At 40.2% G+C, this 21,607-nt stretch overlaps 1 protein-coding gene across 5 annotated transcripts; it reads right to left on the bottom strand.

Moving 5' to 3' along the window:
* Nucleotides 1-186: 186 nt before the first annotated feature.
* trdmt1 (tRNA aspartic acid methyltransferase 1) lies at nucleotides 187-21,396 on the bottom strand. Of its 5 annotated transcripts, none has more exons than XM_055150973.1 (13): nucleotides 20,943-21,395; nucleotides 20,348-20,457; nucleotides 18,565-18,641; nucleotides 17,929-18,000; nucleotides 17,232-17,297; nucleotides 17,084-17,153; nucleotides 14,341-14,424; nucleotides 14,186-14,266; nucleotides 12,238-12,470; nucleotides 3,185-3,242; nucleotides 2,956-3,015; nucleotides 2,609-2,738; nucleotides 187-1,926 (listed from the first exon to the last, which is right to left on the bottom strand). In XM_055150973.1, the coding sequence occupies exons 1-13, from the start codon at nucleotides 21,157-21,159 to the stop codon at nucleotides 1,826-1,828; spliced, it is 1,359 nt and encodes a 452-aa protein (XP_055006948.1). In that variant the 5' UTR covers nucleotides 21,160-21,395; the 3' UTR covers nucleotides 187-1,825. The 5 variants fall into 5 exon arrangements, with proteins under 5 accessions (XP_055006948.1, XP_055006950.1, XP_055006949.1 ...); XM_055150975.1 differs by having other exon boundaries at nucleotides 2,965-3,015; XM_055150974.1 differs by having other exon boundaries at nucleotides 14,189-14,266; nucleotides 20,943-21,391.
* Nucleotides 21,397-21,607: the final 211 nt, after the last annotated feature.

Raw genomic sequence — 21,607 nt, 5'->3', positions numbered from 1 at the left:
TGCTCTTGGAAGATATAAAGCCGAGCTGTTGAATATCCAGGTGCGCTCCTGTCACTGAGTCCAAGTTAAACATCAGCCAGAGTAGCAGGGTCGACACAAGGGTCATGTGACACGTCTGACCCTGAACTCTGAGGATAGAGAAAAAAGCATAGGCCAGGTTTTCATGCGATAGTGATCCTGACTTGGTTTATGGAATAGTAAATATTTATCACATCATTTAAGTGGCAGTTTGTGGTAAAAGTACAAACATATGTAAGCAAGAAATCAAATAGAATCCTTCTGCTTGTATGTCATCAACATGGAAAACTCCATCCAAAATACAGACACAATTTATGCACAAGGAAGGCATTTTTCGGACAGAATAAACCCTCATTTAACAAAATAAAGGTTTTGACATTTATTTGTATTAGTCTAATCATAACTATTGTGCAATTTAGACACATTTTGGCCCTTGTTTATATTACAGTTGCTTGGAAACAGCTATGTATGTCTGCTCCTGAAGGAACCAGGAAGTAAAATCATTAAGTTTTTTCTCGAAGAAAAAAAAAAAATAAATAAAAAACTTTGCAAATCTGAAATATAATGATATGAAGTTATGTTTTAGTGAAATCATTACTATTATGATTTGTTTTCAGATACATGTGTAGGTCTATAGTCAGGCTTCATTATTTTAGTATAATGTGTACTTTCAATATTATAATGGACCAAGATTTCTCTGTGTATGTAACTTAAAAAGGTGTTATCTGCCATCTCCCACCTCTGTTCAGACCTAGATTCATGTTTTATTGGATTGGATTTATTGGAAACCACAAGTTTTGTTTAGTCATTTTAATCTTCGATGAGACGCAGCCACCGTTGTGCACCAATAACCTCTTTGACCCCTTCAGAATGTGTTGAAAGTGAGTAATGACCCTTTTGTCCTTTAAAATAATTCCTAAGAATGCATTTTTACAAAAGTAAGAATACACTGATTTATTTGTTCCCTGAGCTGAGGTGCAGAGTCTAGAAATTATATAGAGAGGTTTATGACAGTGTTTTGGTAATAATGCTGTAACAGGCAACACATGCCTATTATGGTGGAACTAAATGCTTTTGCCGTGTTATTGCTACAATATGTCGCGACTCCATATAAAATGCTCTATGTGGTCTACATACAGTTTTACTGTTAAGTTAATATTTTTCCCACTGTACCAATACTTTAGCAAATTGTGTATAAAAAGACAAAACATTTACATAAATCACTGGAAAATCTTTATCAGAGATTATCATCCAAAAGGCAAAGATTCAAATAGAATTTGAACAGTGTTAATTAGCTAATTAGCTTTCTTTTACAAAAAACTAAATCTTGCCTGCTTCAGTATAAAACCTACTAACCCAGAAACATGTTCTGAAATGGGATTCTTGTATTGGGTTAGCAGGTCAGACTCCAGCCTTAACTTTGGGCAGAAACATAAATAACATAAATGTTTAGTTACATTTTGTGATTCATACATGAATCACAAAATGTAACTAAACATTTTTTCCAAAATTGTTCAGCCCTGGGTAATACTAAAAGAAAATAAACATTTAATTAAACAGATTTTTTTAGGCAACAGGTCCATGCACTTGCTCCATGCTTCAAGTCCAGTTTACAGACATGCAGTCTGTACGAGTGAATGATGCCAGCCTGGATTACGGTAAGAGTTCTTTTGTGCTGACACAGACGTTTGTGTTGAACTTTGGGACAGTTTCAGAGTGGAGGACTGGTCCAGTAATCCACAATTATTAGACATAAAGCAGGTCACACATGTGCCGGCTGTAGTGTCCATCCTGACAGTGGTGTGTGCTAAGAGAGGAGGATCTGCAGCAGTTTACACACCACACACACGTTCAGACTGTTCCCCAGCACCTTGTACCTCTGCTTGAGCGGGACGTCCTCTGGGAACTCTGTAGGACACAAACATACACCTGTGAGGCCTGGATATGTGTGGTCCTCATAATAGACAGGCAAGAGCTTCAGACTGAAGCAGCTTCAAGTAAATATGCAGGCATTTGTTCGTGAGCACCAGTTGAGTTATTTTGACAAGACATATCAAGACAGGGGCATGGTCATTTTTAACATTCTTCCCAAAGCTTTTGAGTCCTGTTTTGCACTTGAAATTAAGAAAATATATAAAATTAAGAAATACATTCTTTATGACTACATTTGATATGTATTAATATTACTTTTTTAAATGCACAATTTTCAAAGGGCCCTTCAATACTTAAGCATTGTATTTGTACTTTACTTAAGTAACAAAATTGAGTACTTCTTCCACAGCTGTTCTTTTTGGCATTAAATAGCACTGCTTATTTATGGTCAGATTGAAAGCCACATTAAAAAAAATAAAAAATCTGTTTCTGTTTATGTGAATATTACATTTTAGGGAGTTTCCACTGCAAAATGTCAAGTGGAAAAAAATCGTTCATGAAAAATATCAATCAGCAAAATTACTTTCATTGACCTTTCTGTACCCCAGTTAACCCTTACAATCACTGCTGCTCTTAGTCCACTCTTAGTTGCCCCTTGCTGTTAAACATGGGGTTAATATGAGACAGCTGGCGGATGAAGTGGAGAGTCAGGTCTTACCAAAGCTCTGAGGGAAACCCATGAGTTTGGCCACTTCTCTGGGAGTGAAGTATCTCAGTCTGAGGCACTGTAAACGCTTTAACCTCTGTTCCTCGCTCAGCTCCTCCAGGCCCCTGTACACCTGCTCCACCTGTACCACACAGACAGCAGGTCAAGGGTCACAGTCAGCTTTATACAGCACATTTACAACAAGCTATGGCCCCAAAATGCTTTTACAGCAGGGGTCCCAGAACACCCAAAACTGGGACTCTTTTAAAATACATTTCATTTTTGTTTGTCCCAGTGTTTTACTATGACAAAATAGGGACAATTAAGCACTATATGAGTAATAAGACATAAATTTGTACTGTTATTACTGGCACTGCGCCCTTCAACTCTTCCCTGAACTCTTGTGACAAGAACTGCTCCTTAGGAGAAAACAGGCACAGCAAATAATAAGGCTGGATGTCAAAGAAAATAGAAATAAAATTGCTCAACATATTATTATTAAGAGCATACAAGTGAGTTTTTAGTGTGGCTTTAAGATTTACACGGAGAATGTGTCCCCTGTGTGAGGGAGTGTTGGGGCCATCTCACCTCTGCCTCTGGAGAAGACTGCAGGACAGACCCAGTGCCTTCTATGTAACGGCCATACCTGGAACACACACAGGGTAACAATTCAATTAAGTTTCGTTAAGTTTTTGTTTTGAAAACTGAGTAAGTATCCTTTTTGTGTGATGTTGTTTATTATATTGTGTGTGATTTTAGGACACTGGTGACAGCAAGGAAATGCCAAGAGGAGTCATCTATTTCACGTTTGAGTTTGGATGATTTTCATTGAACAAAGGGGACTTAAAGGTCTTGCCCCAGTAAAGATAAAAGTCTGCTATGTGCAGTCTGCGTTGTCTCATCGTGGTGAATAATTAGGATGTTAAGTCGCACTCTAAGTCGCACTTTTTTCATGGTTTGATTCATTTTTTTTTTCATGGTTTCCTGCAACTTCAAGTAGCGAAATCTGCAGCTGAAAACGGTAATCAAGCAGCAGAAAGAAAGTTTGGACTGAGTGAGAAACTTGTGACACTGGGAGGGTGCAACTTTCCTGAAGTCACTGGATGGATGGACAAAGCCTAGACTTCTGTGACACCGAAACCATCCTGTCAGGTTTCAGAAAGGCCCGAATAATTCTAACTGGAACTGATGCTGAGTCTGATGACAGCTACACAGAAGAGGAAGTGGCGCTCTGTTTACCTACAGAGGTCACCGAGTTGCTCAGAAATGACACAGAGAATGAAGAATTGAATGGATTTAGTGATTTGGAGTGAGATGGAGAGTTTGGTAAACTTGTTCTGTTCTGTTATTTATGCTATAGTTATCTGAAGAACTGTTCATATAGTCGGGGAGCCAAAGTCTCAAAAATGGGTTGAACCTGACATCGCCTGCCATACTTTTTATTTGTGTTTTTTTTGTTAACTGTGACCCTGAGGACCAATAATTGGAGGGTCTGCTCTTCCGGAAATATCGCGAAAAAAAATTGTGGCCATTTTAGTGTAGGTAACTGTAATGTAGCCAGTCCATTACTTGGGCCTAGGTCTAGTTAAAAGGTAAAATGAGGAACTGAAACAAAGTTTAAGAAATGTTTATTGAAAATGTATGTGCAGATTGAAGTTACCTGTAAAAGAAAAGGGAAAAAGTAAAAGTGCATTTAAATTGAAGTAATTGTACTTACCCTCTGGTGTGGTCTGCCTCAGGTGCTCCGGCCAAAAGAGTCCCCGGGGAGCCAGAGCACCTTAAGAAGGTTCCGGGGCAGCCAACCATGTTGTTTGGAGGAGGGGAGCACAATTTTTTAACTGGTTCTATTTAGTATTTTAGGGCATTGAACACTGCTAATTTAAATAAAGATATATATATTTTTGTAATGTATGTAATTGGATGTTGTTTGGGCACTGTTGGATAGTTGGTTTTTAGATATTAAATGTACAAATTATTGGTGCTTACCTGATCGTTAAAGTGGGCTCACCCAATTAGTACAGGGCCTTTAAAAGAAGCCAGCCTCACCTTGTTTAGGGAGAGGTGCTGTGTGAGTGCAGGTAACTGCTATGCCTGTTTTAACCTTTTTGGAATTTTTGTAAATAGTTTTTGTTTTGTCTTTAATAAATGCACTGGGATCTGCACTGTAAACTGGCTCAACTTCTGTTCCTCCTAAAACCGCTAAGGTTGCCACCAGGCTATTACAGTAACCTTCATTTTGTGATAGAAAATTTTGAAAAATTTCCTCAAATCCTGAATGGATTGGGTAAACTGTCTACAAATACATTCCAGATGCAAAGAACACATGTGGTGACAACATTCAGTGAAAAAAATATTCATAAAACACATTTCTACATGATTTTGGCTCAATTTAATGCCAAAAAATAAGGAATTTTTTCACTTTTTTTCCAATATTTTCATCTTTACCTCATTGGCAATCAACTATTCCCCCAAGTTTTGACATCAGCCAATATGCCATTCTTTTCTTCAAACAGTATAGTCATTCCACAGAAAAAAATATAAAAATCCAACCAAAATCAATGGATCTGTGATGATTTCTTTACCATCAACAGGCCCAGAACCTCAATAGAAAGTTAGGCTCCTCTCAACATTCCATAAGGCACACTGGATATTTAGCATGGTTGTTAATGTCCAGATTATTAAACATCATGGCCTAGGCATCTTTTAAACAATGATAATAATAATAATAATAATAATAATAAATATAGCCGCAAGCGGCAATGATCGGCCCTCACTTGAGCCTATGCCACGCCCATGCCACGCCGCACCCCGGCCACGTTGAGCTCTGCACATGCCGTGCCCCACGAATGCACCTTACTCATTGATTTAACTTCTAAATTAACACTAACCCCTAAACCTACGTGAACTCCTAACCATAGCCCTAACCCTAGCCTAACCTTAACCCTAGCCCTAACCCGAACCTTACCCCTAACCCAGGGGTCGGCAATCCGCGGCTCCGGAGCTGCCTGCGGCTCTTTATCACTCCCCTAGTGGCTCCCTGGATCTTTTTCAAAAATTTGTGAAAATGGAAAAGAAATGATTTTTTTGGTTGTTGTTTTAATCTGGTTTCTTTAGGGGTAAAACCCTTGTTCATCTCTGGTCATGGATTGATCCATCAGCTGTGTGAAATGATTCAGCAGAACAAATAGATGAACTGAAGCAGGGGTGGTGTCCGGTGCCTCCACCTGAGAAGCGCTTTCCTCGAAAAAAAAAACCAAAAACAAAAAAACACGTGCGCAGATGGACGCTCAGAACAACATAACGAACCAAACGGGATTCACACTTCTGTCCGGATGCTTTGCATCACCTCAGAACCAGCCACGGTCGAGCACGGAGGACCGGAGCAGCCCGGACCTGTGGTCCACAGCGCATTCTCACTTTTCCCGCATGGTACCAGCACACAGATGACAGCACTGAAGCACTCGGACCCAGTTCTTTGCGCGCTGGTCTTGCTCGCCCCCGTCTGGAACCAGGACATGGAGGATGAAGTCTCCGGACAATCAACACTGGACCCCCCAGACCCGTCTTGAGGGGCTGCGCGCTGACTGCTCCCATGTGTTTAGTGCTGCTGCCCGAGTTCAGAGCTTCTGCTCTGGGTTTATTTTATGAGTGCTCCTATTCACGATCAGAAGAAATGCGACTGCTGCTCTGAATACTTCCATCATCATCGTCAAAGCAACAGGTAAACGTCGGTCGCACTTTCAGCGCATCAGCTCCTAAAATTCCATTTATCTCAGTTTACACGCAAATGTGAAACCAGAGTTTTCCAAAATCTCCACTCTAGCCAGAGTTTTTAGAAAGATTCATTTTCAGAGGCGAATTAACGTGTAAACAATGTGAACAAACGAAGGGAAATGTCTCCGTTTTAAAAAAAATACCCGTGTACGTGTAAACGGGGCCTAAATGACAAAGGAGTAAACACTAACCACCTGATTTCAGTGACTACAGACGCCGCACCGAGTATGAGAGGGTCGCAAAAGGGGTTTGTGTATCATGAATGCTCATTTTGTATTTGTAGCCTACTTAGTCATTTTAATAGTCAGCTTATAGAGCTAATATACTGACAGCCTATGTTGCCTTCATATTAGGCTTATATAAGACTTTTAATTTTGTGCGGCTCCAGGCAGGTATGGTTTTTGTTTTTTTGGGCCAATATGGCTCTTTGAGCATTTTGGGTTGCCGACCCGTGCCCTAGCCTAACCTTAACCCCTGATCTTAACCGAACCCTACTATTTTTCTCAATTTCTGTATGTGTTGATTTTTTTTTTAAAATCCAAGATGGTGGACTTACGGTTTGGGAGAGAGCGTGGTCACAATATACTTTATTGTTCCTATTCCCATGATGCATCTGTGTACTAAATTTGGTTTAAGTACATACAAATTTTTGTTGGGACGTCCCCTTGGTGAAGACAGATTTTAGGCCAGTTGCCATGGCAACACGATGGGAGATGGAGTGTGGGCGTCATTGACTTTTTTCATTAAGACCAGGCCACGAATGTGTGTAGCAAATTTTACATGCCTACGACAAAGTAAAATTTTATTGTTCCATACAACCTCCCTAAGGGGCACTACTGCGTCCAGTTTAGATTTTCTTATATAAATCTGTTAAGGGTCAGAGTGTCCACCAACAATTAAAGTTTGAGTCAACTTGGCCAAAGTTTGTGCGAATTATCACGCGTCGAAGTTTGATGGCGAGCTGCAAAAACGAACCCGAAATTTGCACCACTGCCACAGCAACACTGTTTAAAAAGCTTTAAACAACTTTTAATGTCTCACTCGTCTAGATGATACAAAATGATTCTAGTGAGTCTGGGTCAAACGCCATAGGACGAGTTCGTTCAAATATGAGGACAAGAGTCGCGCGATCAGTCCAATATGGCCGACTTCCTGTTAATATACTTTTTTGTCCCTATTCCCATGGTGCATCTGTGTACCAAATTTGGTTTGGCTACGCCAAAGTTTTTGTTGGGCGTCCTACAGATGCATCAAGAATCTCAGACTTCCGGTCATTGTGCAATCCATACTGGGAAGGATTTTCCAAAAAAGCGAACATCAAACCTCCATGTTTGTTTTCCCACTGGGATGTGTCTATATCACCATATCACTTTTATTTCTGGTTCTGATATTGTCATATTTTAGTTTTGTGATTCAGGTATCGTTAATTGTGTGGTTGTTGGATCCTAACAGCGGAAAATGACTCGAGAAATTTGTTTGCGAACTCCATAAATGCAAAAGTGAATCAGATGTGTGTGACTGCAAACCTCTGTTCAAACTGTTTCCCTTCACAACGGAACTGAAAAATAGTGAAAGGTGAAGGTGATGGGCAGGATTGATCCACAGGAAGAACCAAAAAGGAAACATTTGACTTTCTAACTCATCCTGAGCTTGCAGAGAACATTTTGTGTGTGGAGCACCATCAAAGTAAAATCCCGTTTGTTAAGTGAGACGTACAGAAGACAAACAGGCTGAGCTGCACTTTCTTGTTCTTGTGGTTTTACAGCAACATCACGTCTTGGTCTCTTTGCAGTGGAAGGGGGGCATGGCATGTGCAGAGCTCAACGTGGCCGGGGTGCGGCGTGGCATAGGCTTGAGCGAGGGCCGATCATTGCCGCTTGCGGCTATATTTATTATTATTATTATTATTGTTTAAAAGATGCCTAGGCCATGATGTTTAATAATGTGGACATTAACAACCATGCTAAATATCCAGTGTGCCTTATGGAATGTTGAGAGGAGCCTAACATTCTATTGAGGTTCTGGGCCTGTTGATGGTAATGAAATCATCACAGATCCATTGATTTTGGTTGGATTTTTATATTTTTTTCTGTGGAATGACTATACTGTTTGAAGAAAAGAATGGCATATTGGCTGATGTCAAAACTTGGGGGAATAGTTGATTGCCAATGAGGTAAAGATGAAAATATTGGAAAAAAAGTGAAAAAAATGCCTTATTTTTTGGCATTAAATTGAGCCAAAATCATGTAGAAATGTGTTTTATGAATATTCTTTTCACTGAATGTTGTCACCACATGTGTTCTTTGCATCTGGAATGTATTTGTAGACAGCTTACCCAATCCACTGAGGATTTGAGGAAATTTTTCATTTTTCAAAATTTTCTATCACAAAATGAAGGTTACCTACACTAAAATGGCCACAAATTTTTTTCGCGATATTTCCGGAAGAGCAGACCCTCCAATTATTGGTCCTCAGGGTCACAGTTAACAAAAAAAAAACACAAATAAAAAGTATGGCAGGCAATGTCAGGTTCAACCCATTTTCTAGAGCTTTTGAGACTTTGGCTCCCTGACTAATATGTGACGTTAACAGTCTGTTGTTCTCTCTTCTATTGTTTTTACTAGAACTTTACTTTCAACATGAAATGTCAGTTGTTGGTCTCTGATTTTATAAAATTAATTTCCCCAAAAAAGTACGACTTATATGTTTTTTTCTTCTTTACGCATTTTTTGGCTTCTGCGACTTAAACTCTGGAGCAACTTATAGTCCGAAAAATACGATATGTAAGTGAGGAAGAATTTTGGACTAGGGCCCGACTTTTTAATCCTATGCACACGCAGATTTCTGAAAGTTTCATTTTGAGCTGCTGCCGCTGTCAAACTACCACGAGTCTGCACACAACGTGAAGAGAAAAAAGTGAGAGAAAGAGAAAACACGGCTCCGAATAAGGATCAGGCTCCAATCGTTCACTTCAAAGACCCGGATCTAAGAGTCGTTTTGTTTGCGACCGACCCATCACTACTAGCTAGTAAAGAAACTACCACTATTAACCTTTAGCCGTAAATGCTGCGCGCCGCGGTAATCAATTATATGTGCAAATGTCATCATTCACAGCTCTATTCAAAGCTCATTTAATGCAGGTCCAGTAACAAATATACAGCTAATATAGTCATTTTACAATAGACCAATAAAAAACAGCCTGTTTATGTGTGCGAGCTACAGCAGCTAATCACTAACCAATGAGAAAGAACTAGAGCCTGACCGATATATCGGTTGGTCGATATTATAGGCCGATATGGGCACCTGGAGACATATCGGCTATCGGCTGATATGCTTGCTGATAGGGGCGGATATTTCACATGGGCATGTTATACCTCGTTATAAATCTTAAACACTCTACATTACGTTCATTTAATACAATTTACAGGCAGATAAATGTCCTAATATGTGACTCCACATCAGTATTTATCTGTGGAGTCATTTGTCTGTGTGTGTGTCCGTACTGTCCCTGAACACACCCCCAGAGTCACATCACTCACGTGTGTTTGTTTACACCCACAGACATAGATCCAAACACTTAGATTATATTCTTTTAACGGACAATCGGTTTGAGTCTGGATTAAAAGGACATTTATTAGTGCAGACTTGTGATGTGAGGAGGAACCTGTGTGAGCACTGAGTGTTGGAAATATGTCGACTTTGAAGCTGGTTTTGGTTATTTGTTATTGATTAGCTGCTGTAGCTCCCTCACATAAACAGGCTGTTTTCTATTGGCCTATTGTAAAGTGACTATTAGAGCCTGACTGATATATCGGCTGGCCGATATGGACACCTGGAGACATATCGGCTATCTGCAGATATACTTGCTGATATGGGCCAATATTTCACTTGGGCATGTGATACGTCGTTATAAATCTTAGACTCTCTACATTATGTTCATTTAATCCAATTTACGGACAGATAAATGTCCTAATATGTGGCTCCACATCAGTATTTATCTGCGGTGTCATTTGTCTGTGTCTGTACTGTCCCTGAACACACCCTCAGAGTCACGTCACTTCACTCACGTGTTCTTGTTTACACCCGCAGCGGTGCGCAACACTGAGATTATATTCTTTTTACGGACAATCGGTTTGAGTCTGGATTAAAAGGACTTTTATTAGTGCAGACTTATGATGTGAGGAGGAGCCTGTGTGAGTGGTGAGTGTTGGAAATACATCAACTTTGAAGCTAGTTTTGGCTATTTGTTATTAGCGATTAGCTGCTGTAGCTCCCTCACATAAACAGGCTGTTTTCTATTGACCTATTTTAAAGTGACTATATTGGCTGTATATTTGCTACTGGACCAGCACTGATATGTAAATGAGCTGTGAATAGACGTGTGAATGATCCCCATTTATGCATATAACTAATTACCGCGGTGCGCACGTTTTTATGGCTAAAGGCTAATAGCGGTAGTTTCTTTACTAGCTAGGAGTTATGGGTCGGTCGCGATCGAAGCGGCTCTTAGAGCCGGCTCTTTGAAGCAAACAATGGGAGTATGTTTCTTATTGGGAGCCGTGTTTTCTCTTTTTCTCACTTTTTCTCTTCAAGCCGCATGTAGACCCGTAGTTTGACAGCAGCAGCGGCTGAAAACGAAACTTTCAGAAATCTGCACGTGCATAGGATTAAAAAAAAAAAGTGCATATCGGTTGCAGTTCAGCATAAAATGAATAAACCAGGACTAATCTTGGGCTCGAGTGAGGGAGAGACCGAGTCCCGACACTCAGTCCTGGTTCAGTTCTGGTTTAGTCCTGCTTGCAACAAAACAATCTCAAGAGTCGCTTGGGAGCCGAAAGAGCCAGCTGCTTTAGTGAGCCGAGCCAAAAGAGCCGGTTCTCCAAAAAAACAAACAAACTAGTAGCTAGAATGTGATGCAAAAATGCCATTAGGCCAATCTACTGTATGTAAATATGTAAATATGACGTAAAGAGTCAGAATAACAATAAATGTTGCCTAAATAAACCCAATTTAGAATCCACTAGAGCCAAACCTAAGTTTTTTAAACAATTCAAGATTTACAGTGAATTTTTACATCACTAAATATATCGGCGATTATATCGGCTATCGGCAGCTCCAACTCCCATTATATCGGTTTCATATTGGCCACAACAAAATCCATATCGGTCAGGCTCTAGAAAGAACCAAAACTAGCTTCAAAGTTGACACATTTCCAACACTCACCGCTCACACAGGCTCCTCCTCACATCACAAGTCTGCACTAATAAATGTCCTTTTAATCCAGACTCAAACCGATTGTCCGTTAAAAGAATATAATCTAAGTATTGCACATGGATCTATGTCTGTGGGTGTAAACAAACACATGTGAGTGAAGTGACAGGGGGTGTGTCCAGGAACAGTACGGACACACACACAGACAAATGACTCCACAGACAAATACTGATGTGAAGCCACATACTAGGACATTTATCTGTCTGTAAACTGGATTAAATGAACATAATGTAGAGAGTCTAAGCTTAACAACGAGGTATAACATGCCCAAATGAATTATCGGCCCATATCCGCAAGATTTAGGCTGATCGTCGATATGTTTCCAGGTGCCCATATCGGTAAAACCGATATATTGGTCGTGCCCTACTTTGGACCACTGCAAAACTGTTAAAAAGGAAAGTTCTGTTTTTCATGTTTTTCAGACAATAAAAATCAGGTACAGCTCTTTTAAATATAAACACTATTCCAAAAGTAAAAATTTATGTGTGAATCTTTTTTGGGTCACTGGGGTTATGCAATGTTTGTTGTTTATATTTACAATAATCATAATGCTGATTCTACTCTATATTTGATGTTTATAATGGCTGCATACAGACCCTTTAGTGAAGCAGACGGATCTCCTGCAGCTGGGCCGGACTATATCCAGGATGTTAGTGTATCGGAGCAGGGTTTTGGGGGGGAGCAAGTACTGGTCCAGGTCCAAGTCTGGGTCCGGGTCTAAGAAGTCCTGGATCTGCTTGATGGACATGTCACTGTTTTGCTTCTGCTTCCTCTGCACCTCCGTGGGGGTCTCCAGCTTGTATAGCACCTGGGCCTGCTCTGGTCCTGTCTGTGTGAGAAAGGACGGGTCACAACATGTACTGGAGTAAAGGTACCTTTACTTTAAATGAACTCTAGTGTTGTTGCAATACTAAAATTTCAAATTTGATTTTGATAGTAAGAAATAGACTTGATACTCAATACTGGCTCAAACACCACGATGATAATAAAAAACACTTTCTTTAGACAATAGAATATGATTAGTAACATGTTTCAACAGTACTTTCTGTCAGGGAATTGTACCCTAAGACAGTGATTCTCAACCACGGTGCCGCGGCACACTAGTGTGCCGTGAGAGATCGTCAGGTGTGCTGTGAGAAATTATCCAATATCACTTTTTTAAAAATAAAAATTTATTAATTATTACCTGCAAATATTATGTCATTGTTGAGTGTCCGTGCTGTAGTACAGTGTAGTATATAATGACTGGCAGAGTGATCTAATATTCGTCCGGGTGGCGACAGGCAGCCAATTGCCTCGTTTCTTTAAATCAGGGGTGCTCAATATGTCGATCCCGATCTACCAGTCGATCACCAAGGTCGTGTGGGTAGATCGCCGTGTCTCGTCTCGGACTCGCGTTTGCACTCGGTCTTGTCTGTCACTCAAGGTCTGACACTCAACAAGTGCGATCATATTTCATTAAGGCTGCTGCTGTTGGCAATAAACTTGTACAGGTGTGCCAGAGCGTGTGGGGCGTCTCAGTGCAGCCCGCGGAGACTCTACGGCACATCACAAACACACACGCTCCCTACGCACGGCTTGTCTGCAACAGCGTGTGCCCTCGTGTACCAGCGTGCATCACAGGGCAGGTTCAACTTCCTAAACATCCTACCTGTCCATCTGCCTCACGTCAGCACGCCACCCCTCGCCTTTTCACGCTCTCACCTTCCTGCGTACAGCGAACACAAGCCCCTTTTTTAAAAATCTTCCTTCACTTTTTTCACAGTTTTGTGTAAAGTGCCAGAGGAAGTTCTCTTAAAGAAGGGGTTCTCAAACTGTGGGTGAGGGTCCAAAAAGGGGCAAAAAAAGTGTGAGCACCCCTGCTTTAAAAGAATTAGTAACGCATGTGCATGGTGACAGTCATGGAAAAGTTTTTTAAAATGGATGAATGTGAACTCCGAAATGGGGCGTGGACAAGATTCTGACCCAGAAGAAGAGCTTTTCAAGCTTAACTGCTATAAAAACTAAAAACAGAGAGAGACTGAGAGCTGTTGATGAAGAGCTTTGTGTGTGTCTTTCTTCTATTCCTGCCAGGATATCAGCTTTGTGTTCATCTAAACAGGCGCAGGTCTCACACTGAGTAAGTAGAAATTAATGTAGAAATTATATTGTAATTAAATATACTATATAGTGTCATTTTTGTAACATTTTGGTTAGTGGTGTGCCGCAAGATTTTTCCAATCTAAAAAACGTGCCGTGGCTCAAAAAAGGTTGAGAAACACTGCCCTAAGAAATCAAATTACATTAAATAAAGACACACCAAAACGAGACGGTTAAAATTAATTTCTATTCCCAAGTGTCCATAACTTTTTTAGAATCAATACCTGCTCAAATGAGTATCTAGTTTCAATATTAGTTTTAATATCAATCACTCTCTGATCTGACTTTGGCAATCCTACAAAACTATACAAAATGACTATATGAAAATTGATTTGAATTAGAACTGATAAGGCAGGCCGTCTTGGTGTAAACTCCCACAGAAAATAATGGTGGTATCTTTTTTACCACCTCTGGCTGGTGAGGAGTCAAAACTGTCTGCTGTTCAGACACGTCCAGATCCGTGTGGACAGGGAATGCTTCTAAAATCTGTCAGGAAAAACATTAAAGTGTTAAAAAAAAACATATTTCATAAATGAGTTAACTAAAGCCCAGAGTCTCACCTGTGAGTGGGTCTCTGCACTGAAGCCCTCGTCTGAATGTTTGGCCATGAGAAAGTATCGCAGCCGAGAGTTCGGGATGCCCACCTGGAGTCACACATACACAAGGTTAGACACTGTGAACACGGCGTAACCACACAGAGTAAAATGTGTTTTCCTCTGGAACATTACATTTGTGTAATACAAAAAAATCGAATGTAACTTCACACACACTTAAAGTGATCACCTGCATGATTCCATGGAAGAAGCAGGCGGCCCTCCTGCAAGCCAAATAACACTCAAGTCTGTGAAGTTACAAGATACCGCCCGCACCACGGACGCAGGTTTTTTGAATGTTTTTCCTTCGCTGTGCCCCACAAATGCCGCGCCTCGCACTGACCTTAATAACACTAAACTTAAACCTTACCCTAAACCAGTGCTTCTCAAATAGTGGGGCGCACCCCCCCTGGGGGGCGCAAGGCTCCGTCAAGGGGGACGCGTTTGACCTCGGGGAACATGCTTATTTTTTTTATTTTTTTTACTGTCCTAGAATAAAGTGCAATTGCACTTCCACTACATTAGGGGGCAGTGGCGCTCTCATTGGCAGAGTGTGCGCAGGGAGCATTCGCACGGTGGTGTAGGAGTTTTGTTTGCACTGAGCATGCGTGCTTTGCACACAGCACAGAGTTTGAGTATGAAGTGTAGACACGAAGTGTTGCAGACCCTCAAGTGACACCATGAAAAAATAGGGATGAGAAGACAGGCGGAGATAAAGAGACAAACGAAAATCTCCCGAAAGCTAAGACGAGGAAATATGACGAAGCGTATGTAGCGCTTGGCTTCACTGTGACTATGGTGGGAGACGAGGAAAGACCGGTGTGCTTACTGTGTCTAAAAATGTTGGCAGCGGACAGCATGAAGCCCAATAAATTAAGGCGTCACTTAAATACATTACACTCCAATCACTCTGATAAGCCGCTTGAGTTTTTTCAGCGAAAACGTGCCGAATATTGCCGACAATCATCCCGCTTTGTGACTGCTACTTCAGTAAACCAGCGAGCGTTGTTGGCATCATATAAGGTGGCAGTGTTACGCAGAGCTGTACTTATAACAATTTTATAGACAAATGATACTATTTATAGTCACGCGGGGGGCGCGAGATGTTTTATTCTTCCTAGGGGGGGCATGACAGAAAATAATTGAGAAGCACTGCCCTAAACATAATCCTAATCATAGACCCAACCCTAACCCTGTAATTTTCAAAATTTGCCAAAAAAACAAACAAACAAGATGGCGGACTTCCGGTTTGAAAAGGGCGTGGTCACAATATACATTTTTGTTCTTATTGCCATGATGTATCTGGCTACCAAATTTGGTTTGGCTATGCCAAAGTTTGTGTAAAGACGTCCCATTGGCAAGGATAGAATTTTGGCTTGTTGCCATGGCAACACAATGTAATTAGGGTTTGGGCATCATTGAGTTTTTTAATCGAGACCATGTCACAAATGTTGATACCAAATTTTGTGTAACTGTGACAAATAAAATCTTTTTCCATACAAATTTTCTAGGGGGCACTATTGCACCCATTTTGTATTTTCTGTCTTTTCTGTATCAGTCTGTTCAGGGTCGGGGTGTGAACCCACAATTAAAATTGGAGTGAAATCGGCCAAAGTTTGTGCCAAAATTTGTCAAGTTTACCAATGGAATAACATGGAGAGTTTATGTCATCGCTATGGCAAGGCCATAAAAAATATGACATGGGTGTCGTTGACTTTTGGATCAGGATGCCAAAATGGAATTTTGTGCTAAATTTCAGAAATTTTTTAACAACTATTTGGGAACAAATGATTTTCTCCCATATTAAATTTAGTTTCAATCTATAGGGGGCGCTAATACGCCAAATTAATAATTTTCACATTAAGTAGGTTAAGGGCAGAGAGTTTAACAACTATGTCAAATTTCATTGAAATCGGAGTTCGTTAGAACTTGAACTTTACAATTTGTAAATCTCCAAAATTGTGTGCATTTTTTGTTGCTTCACTGCTCAGAGACCGTAAGATGTGTGTGAAAAATTTGGATAACTTTTGATGTTCCACCTCTTGAGATAATGTGGACCAAATTTGAGCTCGTTTGGGTGAACGGAGGAGTTCGTAAAAGCTGTTATCCAGCAAACTGTTATCCAATATTGCTGCCCCCTAGTGGAGCGCACGGTGTTGGCGTAATAATATTTTTTCCTTGTCTTGACATGATCGACTTCTGTGTCAAATTTCATGATTTGCCCTCATTCGTATTCCCTAATGCATTTTTGAGTTGTTTGGGGGCACTGATTTTATTTATTTTTGGTAAATGGAAATAGCCAAAAGTTAGAGAACCGCGAGTTTTACCAGATGGCAAAATTTCAGCACTTTTCCTCATTGTTCAGTGAGTGAAAAATGGGTGATTTGGTTAGGAAAAAAATAAAAGAAAGAAGAAAGAATATTCTGATGCGAGAACAATGTTCCGCTTTTTTGTCCGACAAACTATACATTTTCGGAAACCTCTGGCGCATTGCTACGTCATGGCGAGGGTCCCTGGTCACTGCGGGCGAGTCACGTCGCACTATTTCATTTTCCGGCCACTAGGAGCATCGCTTTGCAATACTAACAGGCCCTTTGTTAGCTTCTGGCGCTTGGGCCTAATTATCTTCTAAATACAGAATTTGTTATTTACACCAGCTGTCTGTCAAAAACTTTACATGTTTCATTGAGCTGTATAGTGAAAGACTTACACTTGTGGGAGACACCATAATTTCTTTAAAATGATATCCACATTCATTCAAGGTTTTCATCAGCTGGTTCCTATTGACACAGAAAGACAAATGATAAATCATAGTTTGGACAAATGCACCACACAGCCCACAGTCATTTCATTCTTACCTGGCACAAGACTCTTCGAATCCCTTCACATTCTCCAGGAGGATGTAGCGAGGACGAGGACTCAGCCTGGACATGAAATGAAAGCGTGAACAGAAAAAGGACATTAAAACACAAATCTAGCCAGTAATGAATCATTAAAGTGCACATGACAGGTAAGAGTACTCATTTCACTCCAACAGGAGTTAAAGGTCCTGTACTCGATACAAACATATCCGGTACAGATGTAAGCAGTTTTTGAGGTCAAAATAAGTCCCCTGTGTACTGTTGGCATCTAATTATAAAGTGTGTGTGTTTTTTTTTAAATCCAATAATCAGATGCGTTAGCATGCTAGTTGTTGTTAGTTTTAGTGTGATGGCAAAATTTCTCTGTGGTCTCTCAAAATTGTGTGAAGCTAAAAATGTGTAAAAATAATTAGTATTAGGCTGAAATGTGCAAAATAGTTCTGTTTAGACTAATAACAATACATGACAATCTCTTTATTCTGTCAAATCATTGCTTAATCTGTCAAAAATTGTATCCTTTATGTCTTAGTTTTCTTCAACTTTTTTCCACAAATCAGTGCGAGTGACTAATGAAATATTATCAATATTTAGCTCAAGTAGTATTCCTCCAAACCATATCAGAATTAGAAACACATGAAAAAAGCCACATGCTCTTTAAACAAACACAACATACAGTCGGTCTGAGGGCTCTTACCTTGGCAGGAGATCCAGAACATAAAGAAAGCTCTTGGTTCGTTGGTCGACCACATCACGTTTTAAGCCTAACCTGCAAAGAGCAACAGTTCAACATATTCACTACTAGTGATGGGCAAATGAAGCTTCATGAAGCATTGAAACCTTTCATCCAATTGGTTCACTCTAGCACAAAGCTTCTTGAAGCTTCATTTGCTCTAGCAGGACATCTACTGGACACAAAAATATAATTTGACATGAATTTGAAGTGTGTGACATTTTGCAGAAAGCCTGTGAATAAAACTGTCAGCAAAATAAAGAAGTATGCAAACCATGTATATTGTAGTGATGGCAGTGTACTGTGTATCTATATACTGGCAGTATGGAAAATGATTATTTGAAAATGATGAAAATGGAAATCGCAGCAAAATCCGAACCATTTCCTGAATCAGTCATGTGGTACAGCCGGGCAACGAGGCTTCGGACGCCATCATTTTCAGCTCCTCCCCTAAATGAAGCAAGCCTCGATACGCGCATCGCGGAAATGCCCCCTCCTTACTCAGCACACGCTTCGAAGCCTCGATACGGAACGTCACATCACTATTCACTACTATGTCACAGCTTTATTGAAGAATGTTCAGAGGCGACGGAGCAGTACCTGGTGAACGGCTGACAGGGCGGGCTCATTAAAATCATATCAATGGACAGCTTATTGAAGTCTTCTAGTGGTATGCCCTGAGGAGAGAGGAAAAGAAGACATTTTAAAGAGGAGCTGTTACACTTCTCTGGGGTATCAACTGCAAACACGTCACATATTTACATCACCATGTTACCGTTTATTGTTTTGAAAATGATATATTCGCCAAAAATAACATATTAACATGTTTTATAAGTTTTGTTTTTGGTGCTCTGAGCCTCTCCTCCCCTTGCCCACATGCTAAGTCACTCCCCCTTCAGAGTGTGTCTGTGTGTATCCTGCTAATGAAACTACTGCACATCATGTCTGGTTTGTCAAGTTGCTGTGCACAGTTAAATCATGTTTTTGTACATTTATGGAGAAGTGTCGTGTGGGAGTGTGGTTGACGTAGGTTTGTGGGCGGAGACTTGTACAAAATCTTACAGCTAACTGTAAGGAGGATTAATAGGGCCCAGGAGAGATCATTAAATGACTCAAACAGGCATGGATGACAGTTAAAACCGCTTTTTGATGAAGGATCAAAATCAGAACACTGTAGAAAGCTACAAAAAATAAATTAAATATAATGCATAATACCCCCTTTAAAGTGATGCACTGCTTTCCCCATCAACATAAACTAAAAACTAACTTCACCTATGTACTCCAGGAATCGGGACATTAAATAATTGTTTATATTATCTTAAAGTAATCTTTCAATACAATCTGAATATTCTGGCTAGTATATTTTGGCCAGCAACTTTGATCTAACATGTCCAAGTTGATCATATACTGCTCTCAGACTTGTCACTGGTCTGTAACCATGGTGAATGGTCACATTTTATATAACGCGCTTATACCTTCAAGACTCAAAGCACTTTACATCAAGCACCCACTCACTCATTCACATACACACGACACCAGTGTACACGGACACTGGAGGTGAGGATGGTTAAGTGTCTTGCCCAAGGACACAACAGCAGCATTCATCTGAGGGAGCTGGAATCTGACCGTTTTAGCAATGATGTTTACGCTAAGAGGGGAATTTGAACTTTGAATTACTACAGTATATTGCCTCAATACATGACAGATGGAACAGTATCCACATTTATCACATATACCTTTTCTTTGCATTTGTGGGACATTTTTGGGTCTTTTTGTACAGCAGAGGGTCAACTTATGAACTCCTATGACTCAACCTAGATAGTGTTTCTTTATTACTTATTACAGTTCATATTTTTTAACAATATTGTACATTTGCAGTAGTATTTTGGGGGCTAATTCTGCTTTATGGTTTGATTTCAATATTATCATTTATTGTCATTAACACAAGACACAATTTTCAGACAAGACATACTCATTTGAGCAGGTAAGAATATTAAAAAATCCATTCACAATAGAGAAATGAACCTTTCTGAATGTCTTTAGAATGATGTTGAGTTGTATCAGAACAAGTAGAAGACACATAGACTAGTATACACACATGGACACTACGAACCTACTGCACCACTGAGGATTACACGCATATATAACACATGGGAATAGGAAAGAAAGTACAATTAGAATTTAATGCTGAAAATCACATTCTATTGTCTAAACAAAGAGTGGCATCTGAGTCTGTATTAAATATTGTGTTTATGTTGATTCCATTGTGAGCAACACTAGTATCAAAATCAAGTCTGAAATGTTAGTATCATGACAATACTACAAAGTATTAGAACAGAAATCTAATCCCAGATGTTTTGGTGTGAGTGAGCCTGTATCTCACCTCAATGGACTTGCTCCACAAGGGGGTGGAGGGGAAGTTGTGTTTGTAGATGTGATTGGCTGTGGTGTTGATGTCCACAGCAGCCACCACCTGAGCAGAGATGCCACAGCCTGAACACATGAGGACAGGGCAATGTTAAAGAGGACATGCTAGATCAAATCCACTCAAGTATAAGTCTCAAGGGCTCAAGTATAAGTCAATTTACAATCTAAATGACTCAGTTACAAGTACATGTAGGTTACTGCTGTTTTTAACAGGATATTAGGTCAGTATTTTATATATATTAAACAGCTGAAAAATGAATAGTAGTTGCAAACCACAATCTACATAGTCTCTGAGCTCTGGCCAATCAGAGCAGGAGCTGCAGTGTTGGTTGGCTAGAGGTATTGACCTACTCAAAACAATTACAAGTACAGGTTTAAACTTTTCTCAACAAAGTACGCCTACAATTACAATAGCATGAGTACTTGTAGAACTAATTAGTTACTTTGTACTATACCCTTGTATAGTACAAAGTCGTGTAGTACAATGTGGGCAGCAGATGTACTCTCCAGACCAGAGAGTCAGATTTGACCACAGATTGTATGGATCTTACCTTTGAGGGCGAAGTGCATCCCTCCTATCCCGCTGTAGAGCTCCAGAACCCGCACAGGCTCCATGAGCGCACCGCGGGCACGGGGCATCACAGAGAGCCCGGACCCAGAGGGCACAGAGGGCAGACACGGAGGCAGACACGGAGGCAGGCACGGAGGCAGACACGGGGCCACGGACGGGACCAGATCACGGAGAAGAGCGTCTCCATAGATCCACATGTGTCACGTGGGAGCCATGTTTTACTGTGACTTGCTCGACTGTCAATCGCGCACGCGCCGGGTTCATGCTGCCCCCTGCAGGCTGCTGGTTATGTGTCGATTTTCAAGTTTAAAAATATGTTTAATGTCAGCAAAGAAAAAAACATGATGATATAAATATGATCATTAGGTTAAGTAATATATAGATATAATTATATATTATATAATAAAAATATACATAAATAAAAAAAGTAAATAAATGATAATAATAATAATAATAATAATAATAATAATAATAATAATAATAATAATAATAATAATAATAATAAACAGACTAATGGAAGTGATGTTGTCAATCTGGGCCATCAGCCCCTCCAACCACCACCAACACTCATGCACACATCACGTTCATACTAGACAATATGGGTGAAGACATAACAACTATTTTTACCATTTAAATCTCAAGATT

Source organism: Boleophthalmus pectinirostris, unplaced genomic scaffold (assembly GCF_026225935.1).
Source record: "Boleophthalmus pectinirostris isolate CB_2022bp ecotype Guang Dong unplaced genomic scaffold, ASM2622593v1 HiC_scaffold_15, whole genome shotgun sequence".
Classification (NCBI taxonomy): Eukaryota; Metazoa; Chordata; class Actinopteri; order Gobiiformes; family Gobiidae; genus Boleophthalmus; species Boleophthalmus pectinirostris.
The sequence above is the reverse complement of the archived record's forward strand: the minus strand, read 5'-3'. Positions and strand labels throughout refer to the sequence as shown.